Source organism: Pan paniscus, chromosome 21, assembly GCF_029289425.2.
Source record: "Pan paniscus chromosome 21, NHGRI_mPanPan1-v2.0_pri, whole genome shotgun sequence".
NCBI classification, from domain to species: Eukaryota; Metazoa; Chordata; class Mammalia; order Primates; family Hominidae; genus Pan; species Pan paniscus.
This window is the reverse complement of record NC_073270.2, coordinates 26344794-26360642: the sequence shown is the minus strand read 5'-3', so window position 1 is coordinate 26360642 and position 15849 is coordinate 26344794. Positions and strand designations below refer to the sequence as shown.

At 52.6% G+C, this 15849-nt stretch overlaps 1 protein-coding gene across 8 annotated transcripts in view; it reads left to right on the top strand.

Annotated features, from left to right (window-relative positions):
• Nucleotides 1-15849, top strand: part of NINL (ninein like) — a 138892-nt gene that overhangs the window by 107163 nt on the left and 15880 nt on the right. For 6 of the 8 annotated variants that reach the window (XR_010110975.1, XM_055104955.2, XM_063600942.1 and 3 more), the window contains 6 exons: nucleotides 2982-3114; nucleotides 4814-4920; nucleotides 5877-6160; nucleotides 6688-6888; nucleotides 7972-9024; nucleotides 14879-14983. Coding sequence is in view for 7 of the 8 variants with exons in the window: in XM_055104955.2 (XP_054960930.1) it covers nucleotides 2982-3114; nucleotides 4814-4920; nucleotides 5877-6160; nucleotides 6688-6888; nucleotides 7972-9024; nucleotides 14879-14983 (1883 nt within the window). In the remaining variant the exon portion in view is untranslated. The remainder of the gene's footprint in view (nucleotides 1-2981; nucleotides 3115-4813; nucleotides 4921-5876; nucleotides 6161-6687; nucleotides 6889-7971; nucleotides 9025-14878; nucleotides 14984-15849) is intronic. The other 2 variants (XM_034947653.3, XM_063600944.1) reach the window with 1 other exon arrangement.

Here is a 15849-nt window from a genome sequence, read left to right as displayed (position 1 = left end):
ATGACATTGATATTTTTGAGGAATGTTGTCCTCCTCGCTTTTTCATAGCAACGTTCCCGTTTTGTGTGTTTCTCATGTTTCCTGTTCACAGCACTGAGGCTGTGCATCCTCAGCTGGCACAGCACATGGGTGATGTTGTGCCCCGCTCGCTGGTGTTGCTTCTGATCTCCCAACCGAGGTGTCGCCTGGTTTCTCTGCTCAGTAATCACCATTTTTTCTCCCCTGCAACTATTAATAATACACAGTCAGTGGAAAGACACTTTAGGACCATGCAAATATACTGCCTTCATCAGAATCTTCCCTGGATTTAGCATCACTGGTGATTCTTGCCTGATTCAGTCTTTACTATGATGGTTGCAAAATGATTTTCCTGCTTAGCAGCCCCTCCACATCTGTCCATGCCATTGGCATTCTACTCAAGCTAGAGAAATCCTGTCTGTCCAGATCTAGCCATACATGTACCAATCACTGGTATGGACTCATGAATTCCCATTTCCTCCCTATGGTTTTTAATTATTTTCGTGCCCAAATTGTGCAAGATTTGGCAAGTGAGAGTCCTCGGCTGCTTGCTGTGCCGCGGCATGCCCCGCAGTGTTGGCTGCTGCCTTGTTTTGTCAAATGTTTCCACACTTGCTGGCATAATGAGATGCCCCAGCACCTGCCCGCAATCTGCCATTTCTCCGAGGAGTCTTGGTTCCTTTCCTGAGGGAATGGTTTTAGAGACAGGATCTGGGTGCCTGGCATGCTGCTCGCTCCTAGGGGTCGCTGTGTCTTGACTGAGGGCATCTTTCTGGTCGGTCTCCAGATTCCAGAAGGATCACCCTGAGCCCTCCCCACTGTGTGTCACCTGATCTCTGCAAACTCACTTTTCGGGTTTCTTTGTATTTTGTAACAAGGATATTGGTGTTTTTAAAAACTTTTTTTCTTTCAACTTTTATTTTAGATTTGGGGGTACCTGTGCAGGTTTGTTACCTGGGTATATTGCATGATGTGCCGTGTGGGCTGGGGCCTCCCTTCTCCATCTGGGCCTCTCCAAGTGGCCTCTGCAGGGCTACTTTGGGCTTCATCACAGCATAGTGGCGGCAGCTGCCCCAGAGCAAATGTCCCAGCAGAAGTGGGTGGATGTCGTGTTCCTGGAAGTCCCGTGGCATCACTTCTGCTGTCTCCTAGGTCGAAGCAGTCACAAGTCCCACTCAGGCTGCAGGGCTGGGGACCGAGGCCCCAGCCACGTGTGAATGGGGAAGCATGCACAGCCTGGTTTATGTCTGCTTCCTGAAGGTCTGCAGGACCCTGGGAGGTGTCTAAGAAAGTGGGCTAGAAACTCTGCCCTTCCTGTCCCTTTAAAGAGCAAGTGACTGAGCATACTGGTGAGGACGTAGTTCATTAAAGTGGGAGCACAGTTAAGCTGGCCACAAATGCAGATGCCTCCCCTGAAGCTTCCACCCACCCTGCCACGGTGTCCTAGCCTTCCCGCCGCCCACACGGCCTCCACCTGCTCCAGTGTCTGCTTACCAACATCATCCTTTCTTTCTGACATGTTCTCTGCTTTGCAGCATATGATCTGAAGCAAATGGTTTCCTCTTTGGTAGTTAAAGCTGCAGAACCCTTTGCAAATTCAGTGGCCTCTGAGGAAGGAATCCTATCCTTACCCAGGGCACTGCCTGACATGCACATTGCAGCACCACTGTGGTTCCAACAGAGACTGTAGTTTCTGATGGTGACAGTATTCTGCATTTTCTTTTCTTTTCTTTTCTTTTCTTTTTTTTTTTTTTTTTTGTTGAGACAGAGTCTTGTTCTGTCACCAGGCTGGAGTGGAGTGGCACAATCTCGGCTCACTGCAACCTCTGCCTCCCGGGTTCAAGCGATTCTCCTGCCTCAGCCTCCTGAGTAGCTGGGATTACAGGTGCCCACCACTACGCCTGGCTAGTTTTTGTATTTTTAGTAGAGAACGGGGTTTCGCCATGTTGGCCAGGATGGTCTCGATCTCTTGACCTCGTGATCTGCCCACTTCAGCCTCCCAAAGTGCTGGGATTACAGGCATGAGCCACCACACCTGGCCTCTTTTCTTTATTTATTTTTTTCTTGAGATGGAGTTTGCTCTTTTTGCTCAGGCTGGAGTGCAATGGCATGATCTTGGCTCACTGCAATCTCTGCCTCAGCCTCCCAAGTAGCTGAGATTACAGGCGCACGCCACCACGCCGGGCTAATTTTTGTATTTTTAGTAGAGATGGAGTTTCACTATGTTGACCAGGCTGGTCTCAAACTCCTGACCTCAGGTGATCTGCTCATCTGGGCCTCCCAGAATGTTGGGATTACAGGCGTGAGCCACCACGCCCGGCCATACTCTGCATTTTCTACATTTCTCCCCAGGAGCTGCCTCACTTTTTTCTTTGAGCCCCTCCCATATAACAGTGATAGAAAGTGATGTAAGGGCCAGGCATGGTGGCTCACGCCTGTAACCCCAGCACTTTGGGAGGCTGAGGTGGGCATATCACTTGAGGCCAGGAGTTCGAGACCAGCCTGGCCAACATAGTGAAACCCCATCTCTACTAAAAATAGAAAAATAAATAAATTAATTAACCAGGCATAGTGGCGCACACCTGTAATCCCAGCTACTTGGGAGGCGGAGGCAGGAGAATCACTTGAACCTGGGAGAAGGAGGCTGAAGTGAGCTGAGATTGCACCAGTGCACTCCAGCCTGGGCAAGAGAGCAAGATTCTGTCTCTAAATAAATAAAATACAGTAAAAATAAAAGTTTTTAAAAGTGAGAAAGTCAAGAAAGGACCTTTGTTTTGGCTTATCTCACCATGACGTTAGCGACTTAAAATCCAGATGGTTTCCTGCTGGAAGCTGGGAAGCAACAGGCCCTCACCTCACAGTGCACCTCACCTGCAAGGGACCCCCCTGGAGGCCAGCTCGGCCAGCTCGCTGGGCTGAATGGCTGCAGCTGCTAGAGGAGGTGGCTGGCTCTGTCCCCACAGGACCTGCAGGACCGCAACGATGAGCTGCAAGCTGAGCTGGAAGGCCTGTGGGCGCGGCTGCCCAAGAACCGGCACAGCCCCTCATGGAGCCCGGATGGGCGCAGACGGCAGCTCTCTGGACTCGGCCCAGCAGGTAGGAGCCCGTCCCTGGGAGGGGGCTGACCCGAGGCCTGCTGTTGACAACAAGGCCCAGAGCCAGGAAAAGAGAGTGGAGATGATGAAGATGATGATGTTGCTGTGACCTGAAGGGAGGTGGTCTGCTCTGCAGGGACTTTCCAAGGAGGATCCAGGGATGCCACAGGGTGACCTTGCAACACAGAACGTCACCTGCAGAGGGAGGAGGAAGGGACGCTGAGGGTGGGCAGCCCCAGGGCTGGCCCAGGCTGTTCCCACATCTCAGAGCTGTTTCAGTGACACCGTACTTGCTGAGACTGAGAAGAGCTAAATCCCGGAGAATGCACCAGGGCCTCCCAGTACTCAGGCCTGTTCAGACAGAGGCTGTCGGGGCTTGCCCTTGCTGCTTCTGGGTGATGTGGTAGCTGGCACCACCCCCCAAGTCTGACCGAGGCAGGGAGGCACCAGGCACTAAGGGAGCGGCCCCACCTGGCCAGCTGCCCCTGTGCTCACAGCCAATGGGATTGGGACAAGCTCCAAGGACCCAGGGTCCCCGGAACCCACATCGAAGTGTCTCTGGCTCCTCTGCAGAGAGAATGGGGGTCCAGGTGCTGCAGCCGCCCTTGAGGTCTGTGGTGCTCCCTTTGGAGGATGGGGTGGCCTCTGCCCACTCAATAGCAGCATACAATGCACATGGCTCCGTGTCCACTGCTGTGACAGGGGCCCATGGGGACCCAGCAGCCCCACCTGCTCCCCTCGCTCCCCCGTCATGGCAACCTCAGCCCCTCAGAGAAGATTTTGCTGCCATCTGTAACCCCGGGAGAACTTCAGCGTTCTCCTGTTGCCCTGAAACTGTTTACTCAATGAAATAATAAAAATAGGCCAATATGGGAACCTCATAGGGGAGCCTAGTCCGGGCTTTTGTGCATGTGAGACTGACCTCCTGGTACCCCTAAGGCACCCCCTCCCCTGCTGGCTCCTGGATTGGAGTCAGGCTCCTAAGGCGCCACCCCAACAGCTGGCAGACTCTCAGGAAGCTGCAGGGAGGTGCAAGACCCCACCGGCCACCCATCCCAGAAACACACGTATCCAGGATTGCCTGCACCCAGGGTGGTGCCTGTGGGTCCGTAGCCCCATTGACGTCCCACCTGGATGCCGCTGGCTGTCATACCTCCCTGCCCGTCAGTCTCAGAGCGCTAATTCCAGCAGGGGTTAGTGTGCCAGACTTGCCTCTCAGAACCTGGCATCGTTTATGTGATGAAATAATAATGTAGGGCCACCAAGAAAAGGTTATCTAAATAGATAGATAACCTCCATGCACACAGCTGTGGTCATCTGCACATCATCTAAAGCTCTGCACCACCGGGCATCTGCTGTGCCACAGGCCATTATGTCCTTCCATTTCCTCCGGGACCCTGGCATCTTCAGGGAACAGGATTTAGGGTGCAGTAAATGTACCATAGCACAGCATATTTTAGGGACTAAAGGGGCTCCTGTGAATCATGTGGGGAGCCACCTAGTCTCATCTCTGAGTGTTCTGATAAATAACGGAATGCTATGTACTGACGAGTGCTGACTTTAAGGACGCAGCGTCATCCTCACAGCCAGCACCGCCTGCCCCTCACAGATGCCAATGCCAAAATATCAGATTGGAAGGTTTGGAAGGGGCCCCCGTGGCATCCTCAGTGTGACAAACGGAAGTGGCCTCTTGTTTGCAGGCATTTCATTCCTGGGTAATTCTGCTCCAGTGAGTATAGAAACGGAGCTGATGATGGAGCAGGTAAAGGAGCATTACCAAGACCTCAGGACCCAGCTGGAGACCAAGGTGAGGGGATTATGGGGCTGTGGGGCCCTGGGGGAGTAGCTGCTGTGTGTTGGGCAGCTTTACTTGGGCACGCTGACATTTCCACATGCGTCTGCCCTGGAATCCTTTGTCTCATTGTGAGCCCCTTTGGGGAGGAAAGTTTGTAGGGAAATGCAAATAAAACTGACATGCTGCCCAAACCCTCTTTGGAAGGACACAGGACATAGGATGACTGATGGGGAGGGAATGGTGTGATACTCTGGAGTGTCACAAGGGGATACTTGAGGCAGCGCAGCGCCGTGGCCAGCCCTCCTTGCTGGTCTGTGGGTGGGAATCAGTTACTGGCTGTGCTCCAAGCCTGAGCGACCTGGCATTTGCCCCCTGGGTAGCTCAGTGGCTTTGAGGCCAGGGCCACCCTGGATGAAACTGTCAGGATGAACTTAGCCCTGTTCTGTTCCTAGACTGTGGTGGCTTTTGAGGGACAGTGTCCATGACTTGTTGTGTGTCCAGTTCCTCCGTCAGGGTACCAGCTAGGTGGAGCTGCCTGTGGCCATGTCCTGGGGATCCCTGAAGGATTAACTGGAAGCTCCGGCGAGCCCTGCCCACCCATAGTTGGATGGTATTCCTTCCACTGAGGGCCTCCACGCTGTTCAGAGCCACCCCGAGGTCCTGCAAAGATTCCACCCTCTGCGTCCCTTGCAATGCTCGGCCAAATGCTCCAGTGAGCCCCGAGCTTCCTGCCTGTCCCTGCCTGCCGCCCTGCCTCAGAGGGGATAGGTGACTCACACCTCACTAGGCCCTGGGGAGCACCACCAACATTCATGTCACTGTCCCCTTCTGCACACCCTGGCACCTCGGCAGGCCAGGATGCCGGTCTTTGCACGTTGTGCCAGGCAGCTTCGTGTTTCTGTGTTACGTCAGCAGCAAGATCATTCTTAGGGCCTCCTGGTCCACGGGGCTCATGTTTCTCGTTTTAGGTAAATTACTACGAAAGGGAAATTGCGGCACTGAAAAGGAACTTTGAGAAGGAGAGGAAGGACATGGAGCAGGCTCGCAGGCGCGAGGTCAGCGTGCTGGAGGGTCAGAAGGCCGACCTGGAGGAGCTCCACGAGAAGTCTCAGGAGGTCATCTGGGGCCTGCAGGAGCAGCTGCAGGACACAGCCCGCGGCCCCGAGCCTGAGCAGATGGGCCTGGCACCCTGCTGCACCCAGGCACTGTGTGGCCTGGCCCTGCAGCATCAGAGCCACCTGCAGCAGATCAGGTCCGGCCAGCTTCTTTCGAGATTTCAAGTCTGGGGTTTCTTGCCAAGAACCAAAATTTGAAATTAGACTTAGGAAACAACTCAGAATTGCTGTGCCTCCCGACTGGGTGGTTTTCCTCTGGGCAGATGGGTGAGTGCCAAAAGAACAGGTCCTGGCATGAGGATTCTGGCTCTGAATTTAAAATATACATTGGATCATGGGCCATGAAGCTGTTCACTGTGTAGAAACAGCCCAGTGTTCTGTACCCTCTGCCTCAGCCGTGCCCGGCAGCAACATTGCCTCCATCGCTCAGAGCCACCCGCTTCTCCAGGGCCAGGTAGGGTAGCATGTGGGGAGATGGAGAAAGGCCTGAAGCCCTGAACAATGGGAAAGATGGCCAGCTGGGGTTAGTGAGGTTCCCAAAAAGGCTCAAGTGTGCAAGCGAGAGAGAAGGCTGACAGAAAGCCTGTGCTGGTGTTTTATGTGTTCTGGTGTGAGGTACATGTGAAGTGACCACGTCTGTTCTTGTTGGGGGCATCTGAGGTAGGAGAGGAAGTGCCTGGTCATCGCAGACAGGCTGCTGCTCAGCTGGCACCCACTGTCCTGTGGAGAGCATTGGCCCCGGCTTAGAAGAGGACGGGCCCTCCCACCACACTGGCCGGGCCACCCCCAGCCTGACAGAAAGTCATCTTTCCGGCCGGATGCGGTGGCTCACACCTGTAATCAGCACTTTGGGAGGCCAAGGCGGGTAAATCACTTGAGCTCAGGAGTTCGAGACCAGCCTGGCCAACATGGTGAAACCCTGTCTCTACTAAAAACACAAAAAATTAGCTGAGCATGGTAGCAGGCGCCTGTAATCCCAGCTACTCGGGAGGCTGAGGCAGGAGAATCACTTGAATTCGGGAGGCGGAGGTTGCAGTGAGCCGAGATCTCGCCATTGCACTCCAGCCTGAGCCACAAAGTGAGACTCGTCTCAAAAAAAAAAAAAAAAAAAGTCATCTGTCCATCCTGTGCCTCCCCAGGCTTTCAGCTATTTCCCCTTAAAGCCAAGAGCGTGTGGTAAGAGATTGGGTCAGAGTCCCTGCAGACCCCAGTGGGAACAGAGGGGCAGGCACGAGCAGCCCCCCTCCTCTCAGCATCCAGGCCCTTGTGCACCTGGCCCCCACCAGGAGCTGTCTCTAGCAGCCTGCTCCTGGGGAGCTGCTGTCCCCGCTCTGCAGGGCTCCCGATCTGCCAACGCTTGGAGGTGGAGGCCCTCCGACCACTTCCTTGCTCCCCTTGCCCTGGCCAGGCATGGACCACATACCCCTTCTGGTGCTGTGGTCTTGCCGGCTCTCACTTCACTTCCACTGGACTCTCCTGCGGGCCGCCAGAGGTCCCAAGGCCCAGCAGCTTCAGGGAATTAGGGGACAGTTTTGGCTCTGGGTCTCCAGCGCTATCGTGTAGAACCCACTGCAGTGCGGGCCACGTCGTATGTCTGCCCTGTCCAGTTGGGAGCCTTGAGGGCTTGGAACGTGGCCTGCACGGCTGAGGGGCTGCAACCAGGTCCTGCATGGTGGCGGCCATCTTCCATGTGAACACTCCACATGGAAAGGGTTCGTGCTTGGGCTTCCATGTGCAGAACCTCGCTCCGTGGGGCGGATCCTCGTCTGGACTCTGAAGTAGGGCCCAGGGTATAGGTTGAAGCCAGGGGTGAGGGAGGCGAGGAGGGATAAAGAAAGCCAACCACAGAGAGGAGGTCGCAGCCATTGCAACAGCTGGGCAGACTTCAAACCCGAGAGAGGGGCTGTGGGCGGCAGGGCTGTGGTGTGTGACGGTTCTACTTTCACAGGAGAGAGGCTGAGGCGGAGCTGAGTGGAGAGCCGTCGGGGCTGGGAGCCCTGCCCGCTCGCAGAGACCTGACCTTGGAGCTGGAGGAGCCGCCGGAGGGACCTCTGCCACGCGGGAGCCAGAGGTCGGAGCAGCTGGAGCTGGAGAGGGCACTGAAGCTGCAGCCCTGTGTGAGCGAGAAGCGCGCCCAGATGTGCGTATCGTTGGCCCTCGAGGAGGAGGAGTTGGAGCTTGCCCGCGGGAAGCGAGTGGACGGGCCCTCCCGGGAAGCAGAGATGCTGCAGGCCCTGCCGAAAGATGGGCTGGTGGCAGGAAGTGGCCGGGAGGGCGCACGTGGCCTCCTACCACTGCGTCCGGGCTGTGGGGAGCGGCCACTGGCCTGGCTGGCCCCAGGTGATGGCAGAGAGTCTGAGGAGGCGGCAGGAGCCGGGCCTCGCGGAGGCAGGCAAGCCCAGGACACAGAAGCTACGCAGAGCCCGGCCCCCGCCCCTGCCCCGGCATCCCACGGCCCCTCAGAGAGGTGGTCACGCATGCAGCCCTGTGGAGTGGATGGGGATATTGTCCCAAAGGAGCCAGAGCCTTTCGGCGCGAGCGCAGCGGGGCTGGAGCAGCCTGGAGCCCGGGAGCTGCCTCTGCTGGGAACAGAGAGAGACGCCTCGCAAACCCAGCCACGGATGTGGGAGCCACCCCTGAGGCCGGCCGCTTCGTGCAGGGGACGGGCTGAGAGGCCACAGGCCATTCAGGAAGAGCGAGCACGAAGCTGGAGCAGGGGCACCCAGGAGCAGGCCTCGGAGCAGCAGGCCCGGGCCGAGGGCGCCCTGGAGCCTGGGTGTCACAAGCACAGCGTGGAGGTTGCCAGGAGAGGGTCCTTGCCATCCCACCTCCAGGTTGCAGACCCGCAGGGTTCCTGGCAGGAGCAGCTTGCTGCCCCGAAAGAGGGGGAGACCAAAATAGCGCTGGAGAGAGAGAAGGATGACATGGAAACCAAACTTCTACATCTGGAAGACGTCGTCCGGGCTCTGGAGAAACATGTAGATTTGAGAGAGAACGACAGGTTTGCCTTCTACTCATTCTTAAAACTAAACACTTAAAACTAAAAATGCAGAACTAACCCACTGACCCCTGTTGCTAATGGTGCTGCGTGGCCCTTCCTGCCGACAAGCTCGCAGCCCCTGATGGGGGCTGTGTAGCCCTTCAGCCTGAGTAGGGGTTGTGAGCCCAGCCCCGTCCCGGAATCCCACGGTCATCTGGTGCTCTACCACTGGGCAGAGGGAGGGCAGGACTGCCTTTTGGGGTCCTGAACTCGCCTTCCGGGTTCAAGATATTCTTGTGCATCAGCCTCCCAAGTAGCTGGGATTACAGGCGCCTGCCACCACGCCTGACTAATTTTTGTATTTTTAGTAGAGACGGGGTTTCACCATGTTAGCCAGGCTGTCCTCAAAGGTGATCTGCCCGCCTTGGCCTCACAAAGTGCTGGGATTACAGGCGTGAGCCACTGCGCCCGGCCCTCGCTTCCAAAGATTTTTCATTGTTGTTCCCAGAAGAGGCTGTATACCCATTAAACAATAACTTTTGCTAGTATTTTGTTGAGGATTTTAGCATCAATTTTTGCATCATAAGGGATTGGTCTGCAGTTTTCTTTTCTGGTCTGTAGTGTCCTTGTCTGGCTTTGGTATCAAGTAATGCCTCATAGAATGAGTTTGGAAGTGTTCCCTTCTCTTCAATTCTTGGAAGAGTTTGAGAAGAGGTGGTGGAAGTTCTTTTTTAAGTGGTAGAATTCACCAGTGAAGCCATCAGCTCCTGGGCTTTGTTAGGAGGTTTTTTTATTTTTTGTTTTTTTTGAGACAGAGTCTCGCTGTGTGGCCCAGGCTGGAGTGCAGTGGTGCTGTCTGGGCTCACTGCAACCTCTGCCTCCCAGGTTCAAGCAATTCTCCTGCCTCAGCCTCCTGAGTAGCTGGGATTACAGGCGTGCACCACCAGGAATCAGGAATTTAAAACCTCGTAACAGCCAGGGCACGGTGGTTCACGCCTGTAATCTCAGCACTTTGGGAGGCCGAGGTGGGTGGATCACCTGAGATCAGGAGTTCAAGACCAGCCTGGCCAGCGTGGTGAAACCCCATCTCTACTAAAAATACAAAAATTAGTGTGGTGGCGTGCGCCTGTAATCCCAGCTACTCGGGAGGCTGAGGCAGGAGAATCGCTTGAACCCAGGAGGTGGAGGTTGCAATGAGTTGAGATCGCGTCACTGCACTTCAGCCTGGGCAACAAGAGCGAAACTCTGTCTCCAAAAAAAAAAAATACAAAAATTAGCCGGGCATGGTGGCATGCGCTTGTAGTCCCAGCTACTTGGGAGGCTGAGGCAGGAGAATCGCTTGAACCTGAGAGGCAGAGGTTTCAGTGAGCCGAGATCACACCACTGCACTCCAGCCTGGGTGACAGAGCAAGATTCCATCTCAAAAAAAAAAAAAAGTTCCTTTAGTGAAACTCTGTTTAGAGTAAATTTCCTGTTTTTGCTTATCTGAAAAGTATCTTAAATGTTCCTTCATTTTTGTAAGACAGTATTCTTAGGAACGCACATCTAGCCATTAAATGGCCGCCTCTCCACCCTTGGAATGTCTGCTGTCCGTGTCAGAGACCCGGTTGCTGACACTGCATGGTTGGCCCTTGGTCCGTCTGTTCTTCCTTCGTGTGCATTTCCACGGACTTGGTGGCTTAACAAGGCACAAAAGTGCGATGTTTTAGTTTTAGAGGTTGGAAGAGGAAAGGGTATCCTTGGGGTAGGAATGAGGTGCTGGCAGGGCTGCGGGGCCATCCAGAGGCCCCGAGGGGAGCTCCCTGCCTCACCTTCTCCAGTGGCCTTGACTTGAGGCATCCTTCCATCCTGGAAGCCAGCCCTGGATGGCCGAGTCCTCCTCATGTCACCTTACTCCAACACTGACTATTCTGCCTCCACTTTCTACCTCTAAGGACACTTGTGATTATGTTGGGTTCCTCTGGAGAATCCAGAATAATCTACAGTCAGAGAACGAGCAGCCTTCATTCCCCCTGCTGTGTAATGTCACATAGTCTCTGTTAGAGGCCAGTATTGTGCCATCCACAGTAGGTATCTGACTTTTGTGCTCTGGTTACTTCTGAGACCTGTATCTTTAGTGGTTTTTATTTGCTGTGTGCATTTCTTTCTTTTTAACTTTTTATTTATTTATTTTTATTTTATTTATTTATTTATTTTTTTGACGGAGTCTCACTCTGTTGCCCAGACCGGAGTGCTGTGGTACAACCTCAGCTCACTGCAACCTTTGCCTCCCAAGTTCAAGCAATTGTCCTGCATCAGCCTCCCAAGTAGCTGGGATTACATGTGCCCACCACCATGCCCAGCTGATTTGTGTGTGTGTATGTGTGTATTTTTACTACAGACGGGGTTTCACCATGTTGTCCAGGCTGGTCTTGAACTCCTGGCCTCAAGTGATTTGCCTGCCTCATCGTCACAAAGTGCGGGGATTACATAAGGCCTGAGCCACCAGGCCTGGCCACTTTGTATTTATTTTATTTTATTTTATTTTATTTTATTTATTTATTTATTTATTTATTTATTTATTTATTTATTGTAGAGATAGAGTCTCACTATTTTGCCCAGGCTGGTCTCAAACTCCTGGCTTCAAGCGATCCTCCTGCCTCAGCCTCCCAAAGTGGATCCTCCTTGAAATTACAGGTGTGAGCCACCATGCCCAGCCTCTTTTTAGCTTTTTATTAAAGTGTGATACACATAAGAAAATGTATATATTTGTACAATTAGGAGAATTGTCAACAAATTGAACACGTCTGTGTTACCAGTGCCCAGAACAAGAGATGGAATTCACCAGAGTCCCCGGGGTAACCACTTCTTACAGCATAGATTCAGTTTGCTTGTTTTTGTACTTTATGGAGAGGAATCATGCAGTGTGTACTCTTCTGTGTCTGACTTTCTTGGCTCAACCTGGTTGTGCGATTGATCTGTGTTGTTGCTGTAGTTCATACATTTGCATTGCTGTGTGGCATTCTGTTGTGTGAACATACCACAGTTTATTCTTTTCTCTTGTTGATGGGCATTTGGGTAGTTCCTAGTTTTTGGCTCTCACAAATGGAACTGCACTGAACGTTCTTGCATTTGTCTTTTGGAGCATTATGTTGGGCTGTACCTAGAAATGGGATTGTTATGTTGTGGGTATAGGCATAGTTTTCTTTTTGTTCATCCTACTTAGAAAACATTGTCCCAGCCAGGCACAGTGGCTCACACCTATAATCCCAGGACTCTGGGAGCCCAGGAGTTCAAGATCAGTCTGGGCAACATAAGGAGACTGTTTTCTACAAAAACTTAAGAAAAATTAGTCACACATGGTGGCACGCATCTTTGGTCCCAGCTATTTGGGAGGCTAGATGGGAGGATCACTTGAGCCTGGGAGGTTGAGGCTGCAGTGAGCTAAGATTGCACCACTGCACTCCAGCCTGGGCGGCAGAGCAAAAGGGAAAAAAAAAAAAAAGAAACATTTTCCCTGTTGAATGTATGGATTGCATTGGTGTCTCATGAAAATCTCTCAGCCATTACTATTAAAATATTGGCTCTCCGGAGGTTGCAGTGAGCCAAGATCGCGCCATTGCACTCCAGCCAGGGCAACAAGAGCAAAACTCCGTCTCAAAAACAAAAAAAAAGTATATATATAGCCTCTCCTCCCACTATTTTCTTCAGTTAGATATGTGACTGTTAGAGCATTTCACTTTATGTCTCAACCTCTCTTTTATATTTTCCATCTTCTGTCTGTATCACATTTGGGGTATTTTTTACATACCTATGTGTTCCAGGTCAGTATCTCTTTCTTTCAGCTCTGTGTAATCTGCTATTTAAACCATCCCATGAGTTTTTATTTTGACATTGACTTTTTGTTCATTTCTAAAAATTCTGTTTGGTCCTGTCTGATCATTGTCAATAGTTTCTTGTTGCTTGTTCATTGTTTGTTTCTGTCTTTTATTTATGTAAACATTTCATAACACTTATTTTTAGTTTGTGTCTAATAAGTCCAATACCTGCAGTTTCTAGAGGATTGAATTCTGGCTTCTGGCTTCTGCTGTCATTTATGGGTGGCTTTGCTCCATGTATGTTATGGTGATCTTTGATTGTGAGCTCATATTTGCTTGATGTTAATCTCTGGGAATATAAAGAGCCTTATATGGGATGCTATTGCTTTTGCAGAGAAGTGAGAAGGTGCTAATCTGGGACCGTCTGAACCTCCTTCCAGGGCCCTGTCTGGTGCAGGTGTCCACAGTGCAGCTTCTCCATTCTGCTAATAGCAGTGCTGACACATAGGCATTGGTTGCAAGGTCCCCCCAGCTTTGTGTTGCATAATGCTCACGCGTTGGTTTCAGCTTCCAGGATTTTGTTTTGTTTGGAGATTCTTGCAGGTTTCCTTTTCTTTCCATGAGGACAGTCACAGAGGTTGCGGTCAGCTTTGCGCAGGATCTAGTTGTTTGGTTGTCGTGTGGGGGATGGGGTGGGGCACCCCTCAGCTTTCGGCCTTGCATCAACTTGTTCTCCCTTCTAGAGCCAGAGTGATAGTTTAAAAACACAGAACTCTCCTGCTTGAAACCCTTTGCTGCCTTTAATTCCAGTGACTATTTATTTTTGTCTTTAGTTCCTCATGAGATAAAATGAAGGCATATGAGGAAGATACTTATGTTTACTATTATAAGTATAATACATAAAGCGGGCTGGGCGTGGTGGCTCACATCTGTGATCCCAGCACTTTGGGAGGCCTAGGTGAGAGGATCACCAGGAATTCGAGACCAGCCTGGGCAACATATTGAGACCCCATCTCCACCACAACAAAAATTATCCAGGCGTGGTGGCGCATGCCTACTGTAGTCCCAGCTCCTGGGCCTGGGAGTTCAAGGCTGCAGTGAGCCATGATCATGCCACTGTACTCCAGCCTGGGTGACAGAATGAGACCCCATCTCAAAGAAAAAACAAAAAAATACATGAAGTGAACATGGTGAGATCATGTGGCTTTCAGTATTTTCAGACTGAAAAAATAAGAAGCTAGTACCATATAGAGACCTATTTGGGGAATACACGTTAGCCTTACCAGTCAGTATTAAGAATGCATTCTCTGGGTAGCAAGTATGGGTCTTAAGCTACTTCACTGGTGATCTTTTTTGTTTTTTCACAGACAAGGTCTCACTATGTTGCCCAGGAGGGTCTCAGACTCCTGGGCTCAAGCAGTCTTCCTGCCTCAGCCTCCCCAGTAGCTGGGATTACAGATGCATGCCGCCACTCCTGGCTCCCATTAGTGATCTTCATTGGTAAATTGCCATCTTCATCTATCAAATCAATGGCATTACCCAAGCAGGGACTCCCTGAGTTGTCAGAGAACAAAGACGGCCCAGGCAGATTTGGTTCACATAGTGGCTGTCTATCCCTGCCTTTTCCCACTTTGAGATTCACCTAGCAAAGGTTTCCCATATATCTTGGCCTTCTGATTCCTGTGTTTCTTAGCTCCACACTGGGTTCACTGCCAGGGCATGAGTACCCTGCAGTACCTGAGGACTCACGCCCAGCACTGGCAACCAGGACACACGTTTGGTGAGAGGCCATAGATGCAGGAGCAGGTCAGCTATAAACTCAGCATAAGCAAAACCCAAGGTTCTGAGTGCATTTGTGACTTGATGGCGTGGCAGTTTAGAAGCTAAGAAAGTTCCGTTTTCTGTGGCTTGGCTCATGGGAGATGTAAGACGTTAACACCTGGTGCAGGAAGAGGGAAAGGAACGGTGTCTGGTGCCACCTCCAGGGACAGGGAGATGGGGACGCACAGTTCTCAGGACTCCCCGCTGCAGAGCCAGCCTGCGCAGTGCTCACCGGTCTTTTCTCAATTTTTACGCAGACTGGAGTTCCATAGACTTTCTGAAGAAAACACTTTGTTGAAAAACGATCTGGGAAGGGTTCGGCAAGAGCTTGAAGCTGCAGAAAGTACTCACGATGCACAGAGGTAAGGGCCGCGCCTCTACCCAGACCTTCTGGGTGGTGTGTTTTGCCCTCCATAGAGTGACCTTATGCAGTCTCCATATAGACAGTGGGAAGCGTTCTCAGATTAGCCCTGCATTCCATAAAACCCTAAACCATGAGCCTTGTTAACTTCTGAACGACTCGGCAGATGTGGGAGGCTCTGGCCTCCTTCCTCGTGTGGGCGGCACCTGAACGCCCCAGCTCCTTGGTGTGGGAAGTGAGGCAGAGCGCCCACAGCATGGTCGGGACTGCGAGCAAAGCCCTAGCACGGGCGCCGTTCACCCCACAGAGATGATGCACGTCGCACTTAGGGGTTGGGGGAGGCCACAACAGTGTCTGTAGGGGTCAGAGGTGCTCCTAGGATCCTCTCCTGATAACAGCTTCAGCTCTGCCTTCCTCGGATGGTCATTGCTGGTTTATCAATTTCAGTGAACAAGAGCTGGGGGAGGGGATGGGCGTGGGGAGGGTCAGGAACCTGAGCACTGAGGCAAGAGAGGATGGGGGTGGGGGCACCAGTGAGAGTCAGGGGACAGGGCAGTGGGCCGCCCACCAATGAGAGTCAGGACAGGGCAGGGGGCCACCAGTGAGAGTCAGGGGAGCAGGGCAGGGCGGCCACCAGTGAGAGTCAGGGGACAGGGCAAGGGGGTACTCACCAGTGAGAGTCGGGGGACAGGGCAGTGGGGCGCCCACCAGTGAGAGTCGGGACAGGGCAGGGGGTGCCCACCAATGAGAGTCAGGGGGACAGGGCAGGCGGGCGCCCACCAGTGAGAGTCAGGGGACAGGGCAAGGGGGCACTCACCAGTGAGAGTCGGGGGACAGGGCAGTGGGGCACCCACCAGTGAGAGTCAG